Source organism: Empidonax traillii, unplaced genomic scaffold, assembly GCF_003031625.1.
Source record: "Empidonax traillii isolate 1590-97213 ecotype Southwest subspecies unplaced genomic scaffold, ASM303162v1 scaffold969:size425790, whole genome shotgun sequence".
NCBI lineage: Eukaryota > Metazoa > Chordata > Aves > Passeriformes > Tyrannidae > Empidonax > Empidonax traillii.
Genome location: NW_020956162.1, coordinates 284,786 through 300,408, shown reverse-complemented (window position 1 = coordinate 300,408; position 15,623 = coordinate 284,786). Strand labels below are relative to the sequence as shown.

Here is a 15,623-nt window from a genome sequence, read left to right as displayed (position 1 = left end):
CATTAATCTTATTCCCATAACTCGGGCACTTATCTCCACTAAAATCAATAGATTTGTGAGTGTGTAAGTGAGAAGTAAAAGGCAAGCATACTAAATACCTTTAATCCTGTGTTGGCAAATAGATATAATTCTGTCACACTTATCTCCAAGGCTGATCTTTTATTTGCATATTTTCAGAGTTTTGATCTACAAATGGATTTTAATTTGTTGACTTTTGCACGAACAGACTTCTAGGAGTGAGGGCAGGTCATGCATAATCAAAGAGTGAAACACAGGCAGAAGGAAAATATAAAGAATCTGAGCTCCACCTCTGTATGAAATGCAATTGTAATTATTATAATTTCCTTGTACCACATAAAGGCCTTACTGTACTTCGTGTCATTGACATTTAGGGTGTTTTTTCGAAAATCAAGAGATCTCTATCTATGCAAATGGAGTAGAGTCTTATGAACTGAACATGAAAAATTTAGGCGTGCTTTCCTCTCTGCAGCACTTGGGGAGAGGTACAGAGATGAAATGATTTTCCAAAGAACATTGCGGTAGACCTGGAAGCAGAACCCACTGATCTGAACCACAGCTCAGGGCCTGAATCTAAAAGACTTCTGTTATAAGACAAGAGTTCCATAAAATGTGCAAATGAAAAAAAATTGTACCTGGGCTCTGTAGCTATAATTAGACATTGATACGTGTGGGTGCTTGTGAAACTATGAGCTTATGACTCTTTTTCAGCAGTATAACTGAAAGGCTGGAATACAAATGTTATTTATACACAGAGCCAATGACAGTCTTAAGCCCTGACATTACACACCAAGGTTAGCAGGGGTGTATAACCTGCACTGTGTCCCTCCCAAGTGCTGCCCTCTTCATGGTGAAGTGACAGCTATACCTCCTATTGTTTAGGAGTGGGTGGGAACTATCATTCAGCCCCCACTCTGTAAATACTATACAGAAAGAAACTCAAATAGTTGCAAATCAAATCCCCATTAGTATCACTGACCTAATTCTTTACCTGGAAGAATTCTCTCCAGAGATCAGTAATTTAAGTATATCTATCCTTGATAACCCAGTAGGCCTGAAAATGAAATAGCTTCTCTAATGTAAGCAACAAGAATCAATAACCATTAAGCACATAAGTATGTTTTATTGTCTGAAGCATATAGGTATACAAGTCAAGCCATCACTAGAACAGTTCATTTTGGTAATTTGTAGGCATCATGGACAGGCAGAGTTGTGGTCCTTGCAGAGCATACTGAATAGGCCAAGTCTCAAGATGTTGTAGCTCTGTAAATGAGACTTCCCTGGGAGAGAACAGTTGAGTGGAGAGTTTTGCCCAGTATGTGAGCATAGGCTACATTAAGAGTTAGTTTTGTTCAATAAAACAGTTTTAGCTGTGGCTGAAGTGGTGCGTTTTTTCTGCATGTATCAGCAAAGCATTAAATTACTGTTGCTGTTAAAGTGTGATGAAGCTAAGATCTCATCTTTGCAGATTCAGCTATGATATTCACCAAGAATTGGAGAGGGCAGGAAATGAGGGAGTTGTTCCATAGAAAAACAGAGGTTTCAGAGAATTCAAACAGAGGTTTGAAGGAACCTCTGGACATCATCTAATCCAACCTTCCTCCTAAGGCAGGGTCGCCCAGAGCAGGTTACCCAGGACTGTGTCCAAGCGGGTTTTGAGTTTCTCCGGAGAGGGAGAATCCATAACCTCCCTGGTCAGAGCCAGCACTCTGCCAGCCTCAGTATAAAGAAGTTCTTCATGTTGAGGTGGAACTTCTTCTGTTTTAGTTTATGGCCATTACTCCTCCTCCTCTCACTGGGCACCACTGAGAAGAGTCTGGCACTACTCTCTTGACTCCCACCTTTGAGATATTTATGTGTACTACTGAGATCCCCCCTCAGTCTTCTCTTCTTTAGACTAAACAGATCCAGCTCCCTCAGACTCTCTCTTCATAAGAGAGAAGTTCCAGAGCCCTAATCATCTTTGTGGCCTTCTGTTGGACCCTCTCCCATAGCTCCTTGTCTTTCTCAAACTGTGGAGACCAGAACCAAACACAATGCTCCAGATATGGTCTCACTAGGCCCAAGGAGAGGGGGAGAATCATCTTTCCCAACCTGCTGACCACACTCTTTATGATGCACCCTAGGACACCACTGGCCTTTCTGGACCTCTCCATAGTTTTTCCCAGAGCCCAGGGTTTCACAGAAAGCAGTTCTGTTCAGTTCCATACATGTGTGTGCTGCAGGACATGCCCACAAAATATGTTTGTTTATTTTGCAACACTGCAAGCCTGCAAAGCTGTACTTAAAAATGAAAGAGATTCACCTGCCTTGTGTTCACTCTGAATCCCTTTCTCTTTTTAATTGCTGGAAGATGGCAATATGCAGAGCTAAAAGTGATAGCAATGTGACGTAGTCTCAAAAGAACCAAGTGAGAGGTATGGATATGGAGAACAGAGTAAAAATTGACTTAACATGGTGTGTTGCACTGAGATTTTGGTGCTGATTCACTTCAGAGAGGCAACTACCACAATAACTGAGTAAAGAAGCAGTAGAAGCTTTTCAAAATAGATTCCCATAAACATGGAAAAAAAAAATCAGACATCAACTGAGCAAGATGCAATGTGCTGATGTAGGAATGGCTATAAGACAGACATAAATGTGCATTATGTCATCATTTTTTTTTTTACATCTGTGATACAAGAACTGATACATTGTTAGGCTCTATAGGGGCTGCAGTCTTCCAATAGCATCACCACCAGCACTAAGTGCTCTATGTCATGGGACAAAGAAGTGATTGTGGCAGTTTTGCTGTCCTTTTTATCACTGTGGATTATTCCAGCCCTGCTTTACATACGTAAATGATAAATACCCAGACTGGGGTAATCCTTTATTTATCAGAGCATTTTCTTCCACACATTAGATCTCAAATAATTTTTTCCCATTTTGAAGTTTTTCTAAACCATGAGCATTCTGCTGGTTGATGTATAGAGACCATCAAACTGAATTTTCTGTTACTTCAGTGTAAATTAAACTAGCAATTTTTTTCCATTTATTTTTTAAACCTGAACAAAATATACTCCTCGGGTGAAGCTGGCAAAATATCTGTGCATCATCACATCTACCTCTCTACTATTCTAAGGCTGGTAATACAAAATGAATGCCATCACTATGCACACTGGGGACTCCCCTGACTTTTGGGATTATGTAACCTTCTGGTTGTCTTAATTGCTACTTTGTTTAAGAAGTAGGAGAAATGAAAACTCTCCAAAATTTCACTCTTAAAAATCTAAAATCTGTGCTTACTTACACAAAATTGGCAGCAGTATTTTTATGATGCACAATCTCTTGCTGTTTGCTTCTGGGACACATTTCTCTGGGGAGAGAAGTTCTCTTGGAGACTATGAGTTTTTTTGCACCTCATCAGCATAATATCTGTCTGCAATCTTTGAAATATTTCACAGCCCACCTTATGACTTGCTTTTTAGAAAGTACAAACCATGAAGGCTTTATAGTTTTTATCTTAGCTGTCATATTATTTCCACTTTCCACTGCAATTACCACGTCTATATGAAGCCTAACCTTCTGTAGCTGCATTACTTGTGAGCTTACAGCCAAGCAGTACAAAATAAACTCAGTATAACGTTTACAAAGGCTGATATAAATGGTCCTTAATGAAGCCGGATAACTTTGTAATTCTTGTCTGTGGGCAGTAGAAAGCATCCTTAAAAACATGCCGTAGTGCCACCAGTCCATGCAAAAGCCAAGGACAGCATTAGCATGATCATTGTCATGAACATACACAAATATAAATAGAAAACAAGTATCAAATTCATAGGTTGAAATTTAGGTTTACAAGTAAAGTACAATTTCTATGTAAGTGTCCATAAAAGAAAACTGAAGGGAAAGAATAATTTCTTTCCACTAAATGGAGATAGGTCTGATCTAATGCTTGGGTTTGTTGAAGCTAGTTTGCTGGAAACCAAACAGCATCTGCTCTTCTTCCTTTATGTTATATACCACTGAGCAGTACCATTCCTCTGTTTCTCATAACATTTCATATGATAGTGCATTTACACTAGCATTTCTATTAGAAAAAGAACCCCATGCCCACAACTGGGAATGCAAAAGTGATCCAAACAGTAGTCAAACACCAGATTTGGAAAACTGACCCATGCAAGCAGTTCTCACGATAATCACATTTAGAGTAACACAAATGAAAATATAATGTAGATGTAGTTGGCTATAGCTAGCAGATTACCAGTGGTTTGTTATTTTGAACCATTACCCTGACTTGAAAAGAATGAGTCTAGAAACACAGCTCTATTTAAACATAGAAACACTAAAAATGTTATTGCATCAGGAACAGAACTAATCTTGAATTATACATTCCTTAAGTTTCTTGTAAATCATTCATTAAATTAAAAAAAAAAAAAAGAAAAATTATCCTGGTTATCTCCTTTTGATGGCTTGAAGGTAAGAAGGCTCTACAGAGGGATCTGAACAGGCTGGATTGATGGGCTGAGGCCAGTGTCATGTGGCTCAACAAGGCCAAGTGCTGGGTCCTGCACTTGGGTCACAACAACCCCAGACAGTGCTACAGGTAGAGCGGCTGAAGAGCAGATAGACAGAAAGGGACCTTGGGGTGCTGGTCAATAGCTGGCTGAACATAAGCCAGCAGTGTGTCCAGGTGGTCAAGAAGGCCAATGGCATCCTGGCTTGTGTCAGGGCAGAATCAAGCTTTCACCAGGGAAAGTTTAGGTTGGATATTAAGAAAAATACCTTTGCCAAAAGGGTTGTCAAGCATTGGAACAGGCTGCCTGGGTCAATGGTTCGGTCACCTTCCCTGGAGGTATTTAAAAGATGTGTAGATGTGGCACTAGGTACAGGTTTACCATTGAACTTGGCAGTGCTGGGTTGAGGGTTGGACATGATGATCTTAGAGGTCTTTTCCAACCAAAATGATTCTATGAAGCCATAATTCCATGAGATAAACTTGAGTGATAACAAATGCTGGGGAATAGACGGATGGAAAAGCTGCTCACATTTTTGGATAACTGTGGGCCACAGTATATGTTGTTCCCCCAAAACAAGTGGCTTTCATTCCTTTGAAATTTTCTGCAGTGTAGCAGTGGATTCTTATACTCCTAAAAAAGATTTTAAGATTTCTGGTTTTGTTTTTCATTTATATGCAACATTTTTGGGGAAAACCTTACCCATTTTACTGCTGTGCCTGTGGATAAATATGCTTAAAGACAAACTGATGAGACTTGAGTCCTGCAAACTGATCAGTGAATCTATTTTTACTGTTAGATTTTCTTTTATATTCAAATTGACTTTCACAACAATAGCTGTAACTTGTTATGTCACAAGTTATATACTATAGTGTCATTTGAATGTAACCTGCTATCAGTGGTTTGTGGGACCTTCAGTGGTCAAAATGGAGGACAGGAAAGCAGAGTGTGTCATGTCAGCAGCTCTTAGAACAATAATAAATATGTATGTTGGAGCTTTTTGCATGCAGGTATCTTGAACTAGCTGAAAGAGAACAGAATTACATAACTCTAAGACTTAGAGACAGGGTTTGTGAATGAATGTCAAAACCCTATGCTATTCTGGTAATGAGGAGAAATCCAGAAAAGATGGTGGAAGTGAAGTTATCTGTAAACACTTACTGCAAGGAAGATCTGAAGAGAACTGTGAGCCACCTCTATGTACTGATATTCAAGAAAACACCCCGAGACAGTGATATAACGATGATCCTCTGGTGCCCAGTCTGGTGCTGGGGTCACTGAGGTCACGGTGCAGCCCGGCCCATTCTCCATCCACCAAGAACGATGCATTGAGATATTAAAAGTCAGAATGAGATCTGTTTCCTGCAAAAGAATAAGTGAAGAATTAATGCTTGGGGATGATACGCTGATCTCAAATGCCTCAGCAAGAGATTTCACAGCATGCATAAAGAAGCAAAGACCAACAATAAAACTGCACTGTCACATGAAAGTTAGTGGAGCTTGCCTGCTGCAAGCAGAAGTAGCTGTACCTTGGCAGGCAGAAATTCTTTGGAGCAGAAAAATAGTCCTGCAAGACAGGATCTGTTCCTGGACATTATGGTAGCCTAGACTATAGTAGTAATTTCTGTTACATTTTCTTGTAGATACCATAAGGATTGATGGATATGCAGACCTACACAGCAGCTCTCCTCTGCTCAGTTCCTAGAAATATGGCCTATTTTGTTGGTCTGATGTAACCAAACTATACAAGAATCCTAAGGAATCAAAATTTCACAGACTTTGATATGCGTGGATCATCTGCAAGGAGTTTTGTCTAATGGACCCGTGGTAGCTCTACTGAAATATCGGAGGAGATGTAAAAAAGGATTCTGTGCATTTTCTTACAGGCAAAACCTCTTTGCAATGCCTCTCTCAGATTTCTAATTTTCTAGGAGCATGTAAAGAAATAGCTAGTGAGAGTTGCCTTGTCTAAAGATTGCTTGGTTTGTTAAAAAGGAGGGGCAGAGGCATGCAACCTTTAACGCCCATGCAGCTAGCATGATGGAGTAACTAGTCAGCCATGCTTTCCATTACGATTGCATTTATAAATAGTTCATAAAGGATTAATAAATTATTAATAAACATCATAAACAATACTACGAATATTACTTTCATAAATTATATGTGGTTGCACATTACTTGAGGGTGTTACACATAGTTATAACAAAACTATGGACTCTGTGGATTCTGTAATAGCCTACAGTGTTTACCAACACTTTATGAATAATTTATAACTGTAACCTCATTGTAAAGTGTGACTATCTAGTCTGTGTGCACATGTGCTCAGTCATGCAAAAAAAAATTGCTTTTAAGTAATGTCTTTGCAGAGCCAAACTCTCCCCACACCTAACCTACATTTTTTTCAGCCTGTTGATGTCATTAATAATTAAGATTCTCATAAAGATTTTAAAATGTAACTATTTAATTAAGTTTACCATGCCAAAAGGAATAGAATGCCATTCTGTAGCAGATACACTGTGTCCACACTTCCCTCTCTTCAAAATAGTAATTTTTTCAGTCCCACTTACTTTCTGTTTTTGCACTAACTCATGAAAAGGTAAGTCCATCCAGAGAGGTTTTGGAAAATGTCACAGGTCAGTTGATCTGTGATTACACTAGACACTGAAATGGAGCTCAATGTTTTTTCTCTAAGTTGCAGCTCTTCTCCAAAACTACAGAAATTTTGTACATTAAAAAGAATCAATTACTGCCCTGCATAAGCACACAGAGATAGCAGATGGCAGGAAGGACCTTAAAATATGCATGCGATGCATTCTCACAACAGTCCAATCCAGCAATTGGATAGCATAAAATGCTTCGAATGAATTTAGTCAGGCAATTAACTTCAAGCATTTGAAGGTAATCAAAGCAACAGTGAACATTTTTATAAACTACACAGATTTTTCCCAAATATATATATTTATGTATGGCTGTAGGCCTTCATCCCCAACAAACCTCTCCTTTCTCTGGAACTCTACCTACCAAAGCTATAGACACTGGAAATGTCTGCCAGGTATTTCTTGGAAATTGACATTTTTACCTTATGCCCAAACCAGAAAATTAATTTTTTTTCTGGAGTCAGGGCCCCTCAAGTAGAACACTGGTCTTCTCATCTAGTGTAAGAAGTTAAAGAATGGGTAACTTTGGAGTAACGTTTCTTAAAGTAACATATTTATTCCTAAACGACTAAAATTGAATTTCATCATGTTATTGTCAAAAGAACTTTCAGCCATTCCAGTTACCATGGAAAATTCGTAACCTCTGGTCTCTTATCAGAGGTGTAGCACAAATGAATAGAACTCATTATCTGTCTCTATTTTATCACTTGCGATATCCTCAGAAGAATCATGATGGACTAAAAATATTTTATGAAGTGCAGAGAAGGGATGAAAAATATATTCCTTGAAAAAGAATGGGATAAACTCGCTTGTAGGAACTGAGTGTTTGTTATGCATCTGCCAGATGCAGAGAAAATGGATCAGGAGGAGCTAAAGATAAAAATTCAGAACTGGGATTGTGTGTAGAAGATCATTGCTCTAGAGACAAATATTTTTGCTTACAAAGGGTACAGTAATCCAAAACTTTACAAGTCAAAAGCATGTGTAAATTTCCAAGTTACATGGGGAAATATAATCACAAATTCAAGTATTTATAATTATATACGTAAATAAAACTTCAAAAAATCTAGCTTTCTTCCATCCCTGAATTTATCCCCAGGTGATTTTCTGAAATAATTTGTAATATTTACAAAATTCCTTTGCTCTCAAATCATCTTTGGCAGTTAAGTTGAATGTTGTGATTAGGACTAAATAATCCTGTTTTGTTCAGAAATAGTCTTTGAATGCTTATTAGTAAAAAAATTACAGACCTTTATCAGATCTACATTCTATTTCTTACTCTGAATAATTAGTGAAATGCTGTGCAGTTTCATTTGATCATAAAATAGACCTAATATCTGCCACAGGTATGTTATATTCCTTAATTCTTTATTTTAATAATAAAATATATTATACTGAAAGCCTCAACCTCAAATCTTAAAGAATTTTGAAAAATGTGGTTGAGAAGGTTTTCAAGGAGCAGTTATCACATATTGAACCAGTTAACAAAAAAAGGTCAACTTCAGAAAGCAAACCAATAAGCAGATACAAAATCTGGTTCTGGTATGATTAGACATCATCCATGGCTCAGGTCCAACTTGAATGGATCAAGAATGATAATCAAATAAGATTTTGACAAGTCAACATGTAAGTTAGACTCTGCAAATTCCTATTCCCAAAATATGTGGAACAAAAATAAATATAGAAGGAGCCTGTTAGCTACAAAGTCAGATGCTGCACAGTTAAATCTTCTCAGGTATTAATTGTTATGCTCTTCGAACTTGCCTATAACCTTCAAGCCATGTTTCCCTACATGCAACCATATTAGCAGAGCAGTTCCTGCTACTCAGTATTGAAGGTCACCCAGCTTATGAAAATATTTCCCTTAGTGAGAAAACTGCTAAGGACTTGAATCCCCTTGTAGAACTGTGGAAGCCAACAAGGGGATGATGTATCTATCATTAACATCTCTTATACTGACAGCATTTAGAGCTGTTTTTGGACAAAGTCTGCTTGCTATTTACTTTGTTCCCTGTTTGAATACAGTTTTAGTGGACATAGACAAAGTCTACACCAGAGCCTGAGGATTTACTATACTCTCCAGTGTATTTGCCGTCTGTTTTCTTTCCAACATCTGTGGCTCAAACTTTGTTCAGGGAAATGCAGAAAAATGGTCTGATAAGCCTCGAAGCCATGAAAACTAACAAGAATTGTTGATACACATTGGGTAAGCCAATATGTTGTTGTTCACAGTCTGTATGTCAAGGAAGATTTCATTATCCTAAATTCAACAAACAGCTGCTGCCTTCGTGGACAGAGAAATACATCTGTATGGGCTTTACTGCCAATCACTGTGCTTCTTTTGTAAATTCTGCTGGTATTTGTAAAGCTTGTTAATGAAAATTGGTGCATTAAAGTAGATTTTGCTGTTTATCAAGGAGGAAAAAGACAGAGGAAAATATTTAATAGGACATCTTTGCTGACATTCTGAAGATGTGCTGGTATTTGTAGTGGTCAGTAGAAGTACTGCCAGAAAAGGCAAAGCCTGGACTTTGGAGGTCTCAGAGACTCAGATTTCAGAGATTAGGATCTGAGACATCTTCAAATTAAGTCTGTAATTTTATTTCAGCTTAGTTTATAAAAAATGTTGAGCTGTGATGGTTTTGTGCCTGTGTTTAATACAGTAGATAACATTTTTTGCTGGGGTTAACTGCACAGTACAAATTTTCTGGCCGAGGACAGCAGAGGACAGAGCATGGCAGCAAAAAGCTTTGTAAGAGATTCCAGAAAAGGAATGCAATCTTCTCTATAATAAAAAGCACCAGGAGTACAGCAGTGTTTAAAAGGAAAATAGCTCTGTGTGTATTGTATTAGCATTAGTACATATTAGTAAGTGTACTATCTCTATGCAGTATATTACTGTTGCAATGATTTTTGTTGGTTGGAGCTTAGAGAAGCTGATTCCAAACAGTGTCACAAGAAAAAAAAGTTAGCAGTGGTTCAGGGTCATTCTCCTTGAAAGTCCAGGAGATCTCACAGACTCAGGGAAGTTGAATTGCATTGACTTCAATGGTTGTGGCTTGCTGTGTCATGAGAAATGTTTCTTCCATTTTTCTAGTTGGAATTGCTGAAATCTCTGCAAACCTGCCAAGCTTTTGTACACCTTTTGTCAAAGGCAACCATGTAGCCACTTGTTTCATTTATCAAACTCAAACTAGCAAGAACAGGCTGCTTGGAGACTGAATGATCACACAAGGTTTCAGTGATAAAAGATCTGGGTCTGAAAGATTTGTAGTTCTGGATGCCTCAGATGCACAGAGGCCTCTACAGGCATTTTTTTCTTCTGTTATCTCACTTATTCCACTAAAACTAACTCCCACTAGGCAGTACCATTTTCTCATGCAGGCAGACCTGTTCCTGCCTAAAGAAAAAAATCTGTCCTCATTGAAGAGCCAAAATAGAGCTTGTCAGCTGTCTTTTTTTTTTTTCATCTCTGTCTTTTATTTATTTATTTATTTATTTATTTATTTTTAATTCACAGTTGATATCCAGGAAATAATTATTGTATAATTATGTAGGGATCATGGATATTTAAAGTTTAGCTTGTTTTCTTTTCCATTGCAACTGAACTGATTTATTACCTTCACCAATTATTGTATATGTGTAATGCTTTCCATTTCATTTGAAATTTTTGTTCTTTAACTTCCTCTTGTAAAACAATTTTGTACCCGTATAATTGAAAATTGGATACAGAATTTAATTTACATGTGCCATTAATCAGATAAGATTTAACCAATCTGAATCTTCCCAACAGATTTACTTCTGAAATTTGTCAGTGAAAATGAGCACAAACTGTCTCAGTGATAGCCTTTTTCAGTATTCTGTTAAGAAAGTTCCAAATGTATCTTAAGTGATTTCCAATGTACCAGTGCACTTCCAAAGAATTTGGTGAATTATAGATACCAGCATGAAGGAGATGACACAGAAGTCCTGATTTTCTACTCTAAAAAGAAACCAGTGTTATGTTAATAAAATACTATAAAATAATCCTCAAAAAACATAGGCATTGCCATATAGAGATTGACATTGTCACTCATTATTCCATTATGTGATACCTATCGATAATCTTATGAAATTATAAGAGCTACAATCAATGTTATCTTTATTTATATCTCTATATTTTTCTAGTAATTAAATATGTACACTAACAAACATAACAACTTTAATCTTCTCTGTTTCTACTCATTAAAAAAAAAAGATACCTGCTAAACTCCAGAATATTCAGTGGCACCAACATTTTTTATTAACACCTTTCTTCATTTTTTTATTTATTTCTTCAACTAAACTGTAACAGAAAGTAGAAACTTTCAGTTTGTATTGCAAGCTTAACATGATTGTTACTGTCACATGAATATTACTGTCCCATGAATGTTTTTCAAATTTAAACTGAATATGTTTAGACTAAGAATGTTCTGGGGTAAGATCCACTGTTTTTTTTCTTCTTCAGAACAAGAGAATTAAGTCCTTCATAGTAGCCTAATGTTACTTATAATGGGGACTGAGAAGTTCAAGTCACATACAAATTTTAATTTAGCTATTGCACATATTTCCTGAAGATCCTGAGAACTAGAATTTTTGCAGTCCTTGGAAAATTACTTTCCAGAGGATGTAAACTTGAGCAGTGAGAAACGAGCACTGTAATAGGCAGCTGAGCAGAGGCACTCACATTGTAGAGTAGTAGCTAACTGTAGAATCTTGTTTATTTCTCACTGGGCAGTAATCAAGGATATCATTGTGGAATAGAGAAAATATATTTAAGGAAACTGAGTTAAATGTAATACCTTGCTTTGAAAAATTATCGTTCTCTGAAAAAGACAGCTTGTCTCCAAGCTATGTTAATGTGAGTGTACAGCAGAGAGTTTTCCAGTCTAAAGTGTTCTACACTGCACCATCCTTAGGGTTACCAGATCCTATAAACCAACAAGACCTAGATTTTTCACTGCAAGAGACAAATCTATTCTAAATTTTGGATTAAACTCGAAATTACATAAGTGCAATTTAAATATTTACTGTTGTAACTAGCAGATGATAATCCTACAGATATCTTAGAGAGTAAAGTTTCTGCTTTGGGGTGGAACTGAATGGCCTGCTTTAGGGCATGGATCCAGAGCTGGAAACAGGGTGGTGGCACATGGTCTGTATTACCACACCGAAGCTGTGTTCCATGAAAAAAACCTAGCAAAGTATTTTGTGACTGAATTAAATTCAGTGTGGTTCTGGATCTGTTTCTGAAGTGAAGGGAATGTTCTGATTGGTTTCCAAACCCTGATTATTCATTTTAAGCTGAAAATGCTTGATTAAACTGGTTTCACAATATATCAGTACCCGATTTTTATGAGTAAGGTATAATGCTTTAAAAGACGTTTTAGTTCATTATTCTCTTGGGATTTTTTTCCTCTTTTCTTATTTTTAAACAGTAAAGGAGATGCGTCTCTCGTCTTGGCTTACCCAGGCAAATACACAGATCAATAGTGCTTAGAATTTTCAGACACAAATATACATAACCTCTTAATTCTAAATAAAACCCTTCTAAGCACAAGGACACTTTATATTTGGATAGTATTCAAAAGACTATGCAGAGCTTTCAGTCAGCTGGGAACACCATCGTGCAGGCTGCAATAGAAAGGTCTAGGCCTTGATTAAAATCACAACATGAGATTATCATCTTCTTCCCTTTTCTAGAATAAATGGTATGCCAAGTTGCCAAACCACCTCAAGAATACCTTTCTTGACCATCTTTGTCCAAGGAAAAATTTTAGCATGGTCCAATATTTAGTAAGGAAGGATGCAGAATTGTATGGTGTAGAACTTAAACATCAGAAAGTTTATAGAACGTGTGCAGAAAGAAATTCCAGTTGATGCAGTTTGTTCAGTGTCCCTTGGTGTTGGTTGTTTCTTAGTGCTAGGTGCTGTAAACCAAAATGCATGTGTACAGTGATAAACTTATGTTTTCTGTTTCCTATGTTGTTGTTTTTTGGTTTTTTGGTGTTTGTTTTTTTTTTTTTTAATCAAAATAATTACCTGCCACCTTCACCCTATACAGAAAACAGTAAGAAGACTTGAAAAGAGTTCTCAGACCACAAAAATGGTGATGTTACCCCAGAAGCAGTGTTAGGAAACATGAAATCATTGTAGTGCAAAAGGGCTTCCTGAAATACCAGGTTGAGGAGAAATACCTGTTGTGTACATTGTGCTCTATAGTCTAAGCATTTCTAGCCAGTATATGCAGTAAGATCTCAGAATAATTAAAATAAAGCCTGGATAAGTTTGAAAATTACTAAAAAAAAAAAAAAGAAAAGTGTAGTCATCTTACTCAGTTTGATTCAAATGTATCCCAAGGTGAATATTTTCAAAAGGATTCACTTCTGGGGGTAGGTTGCAATAAGATAATGCATCAATTTAAAATGTTAGTTCTCACAATCTACTTGCATTCTCAGTATGAAATAAAACAGCCAGATTTAAATGTTTTGAATTCCCCTGAAGTCAGTAGAAAGGACCCAGCTGAAAAAGACTGATAAATATTCCTGAAGGACTCTGAAAAGCTTGTTTTGGGACCTAGATAAGATGTGGAGCAGCACACCAGACACAGACTGATTATCAGAAAGCAGAGAAGGAGAGCTGTGGGCCATCTCCATGTAGACCTTGAGCTCTGTTCAAGAAATTGTGTGGAATAATGGTACTGCATCAGCTATTTCAGACTCTTTCACTATAACTTATTCCACTATTGACCAGGCTGATAGACATCATTATCTACCACTTCAGATCTGAAGCTGTACAACATTTATGTACCATGAAAATTTGGGCCAATAAAAGAAAATTCAGATCAGTGAAGACACACAGATACATGCTCAGCATGATGTGCACAAAGCCTGCATGTAGAAGTGTCTACTGCAACACTGCTGAATATTTATGATTGCTGACCATTGGTTTGACACATTTCACACCTAGATGTGACTTTTACCAATTTTAAGGAATTGCACATCTGCAATCCATCAGGTGACACACCAAAACCTGTGCCACAGTTTTTGATGCCCATGTGTGGCATGAGCTACTTCTGCCTAAACTATACTTAGCCTACAGACTTTAAAAACCACCTTCAGTTCCTGCCTGAAAGATTCTATTCAATTTTTTTAATAAAAAAGACATCTGTCACAGGAACATGTTATATGACTCTCATAAACTTTAGTTCATAGAGTGTTCATTCATGTCCTTGCAGGTGATGATGGTTATTATTAGAATACCTAAGGCTATATCAGATTTGACAAATCAACCTCTTTTCACTTTACATGAAGTAATTAATTTAGCAGTAGGGGAAATTGCTCTCTCTTTTTCTGATGTGATACCATGTCACTCAGCATGGGCCACAGATTAGTTTTAGTAAAACTAATTTGATTATCCACTACTGTCATCTAAGTATGGAAATAATAAGATCTGGCTTATCTTGAATATTGGGTAAATGATGGGATACTTTGTATATTGGCAGCTTCCTGTATTTGAGAATGATTTTAATTACTTTTAAGAAACAAAGTACACAGTTTCTCCTGCTCTAGAGCCATAATTCTTTTTTTGTTTGTTTGTTTGTTTTAATTTGTGCCTCAGAAAGAATTTTGAATAATGAGACTACTACCCAGGAAATCCATTTTTAGCTACTTTTAGTATTCAAAAATGAAAAGCACAAGAATGTGAACCACACTGAAAAAAATAAGTTTTGAAATTTTCATGGGAAAATGTTACAGGTTTTCCAAACATATTTAATAGGGTACTTAGGTTGAATTTGAAATATGGGAAAATGTTATCAGTCCCACTCTCCAGAGTAGATGATATGGGTTAAATCCTTGAACCAGAAATGAAAAATAAGTTATTCATAAACTTCTATTTTGACAAGTCTCATGGAAACTGATTAAAAAGAAACTTCATCACCTACATTAATAAATTATAAGCTCAAACAGGCTGACATTAGCAAACTTTTCAAGTGGGTGTCCTTTCCTCTTGTGAGCTGTTGCTATGACATGACAATGCCCACCACTGTAGTAAATTGCAGCCTCCTAAGAACAATTCAAAGCCATTTAAAAGGATTCAGTGCATAACTTTGGATAAATGCATGGGTTTTGTTATATTTTCAGAAGTTCACACTGAGGATTAATAATATGATAATACCATGCTAGATTTTTTTTTAGTTAGTATGAAGGAAAGTACCTCATGTATTACAAAAGAAATCGTAGCCTTTGAAGCAAGTTAAGGTACTAATCCCCAGATGAATAGACTGTTTCCCTTTTTGCATGTTGTCTCTGTGGCATGTAATGCTGCTAAAGCATAAGACTATCTGCATACGTAAGAATATATCTATTCTTACATATAATGCAAGAACAATTAATTTAAGATGGTTAAATCAACTAAATAAAAAGATCTATTATTT

The 15,623-nt window shown here is 36.7% G+C and overlaps 1 protein-coding gene across 2 annotated transcripts in view; it reads right to left on the bottom strand.

Moving 5' to 3' along the window:
* The window catches only part of NKAIN2 (sodium/potassium transporting ATPase interacting 2), a 289,629-nt gene that overhangs the window by 72,445 nt on the left and 201,561 nt on the right, over positions 1-15,623 (bottom strand). For both annotated transcript variants that reach the window (XR_003573474.1, XM_027903480.1), the window contains one exon: positions 5,673-5,873. Coding sequence is in view for 1 of the 2 variants with exons in the window: in XM_027903480.1 (XP_027759281.1) it covers positions 5,673-5,840 (168 nt within the window). In the remaining variant the exon portion in view is untranslated. The remainder of the gene's footprint in view (positions 1-5,672; positions 5,874-15,623) is intronic.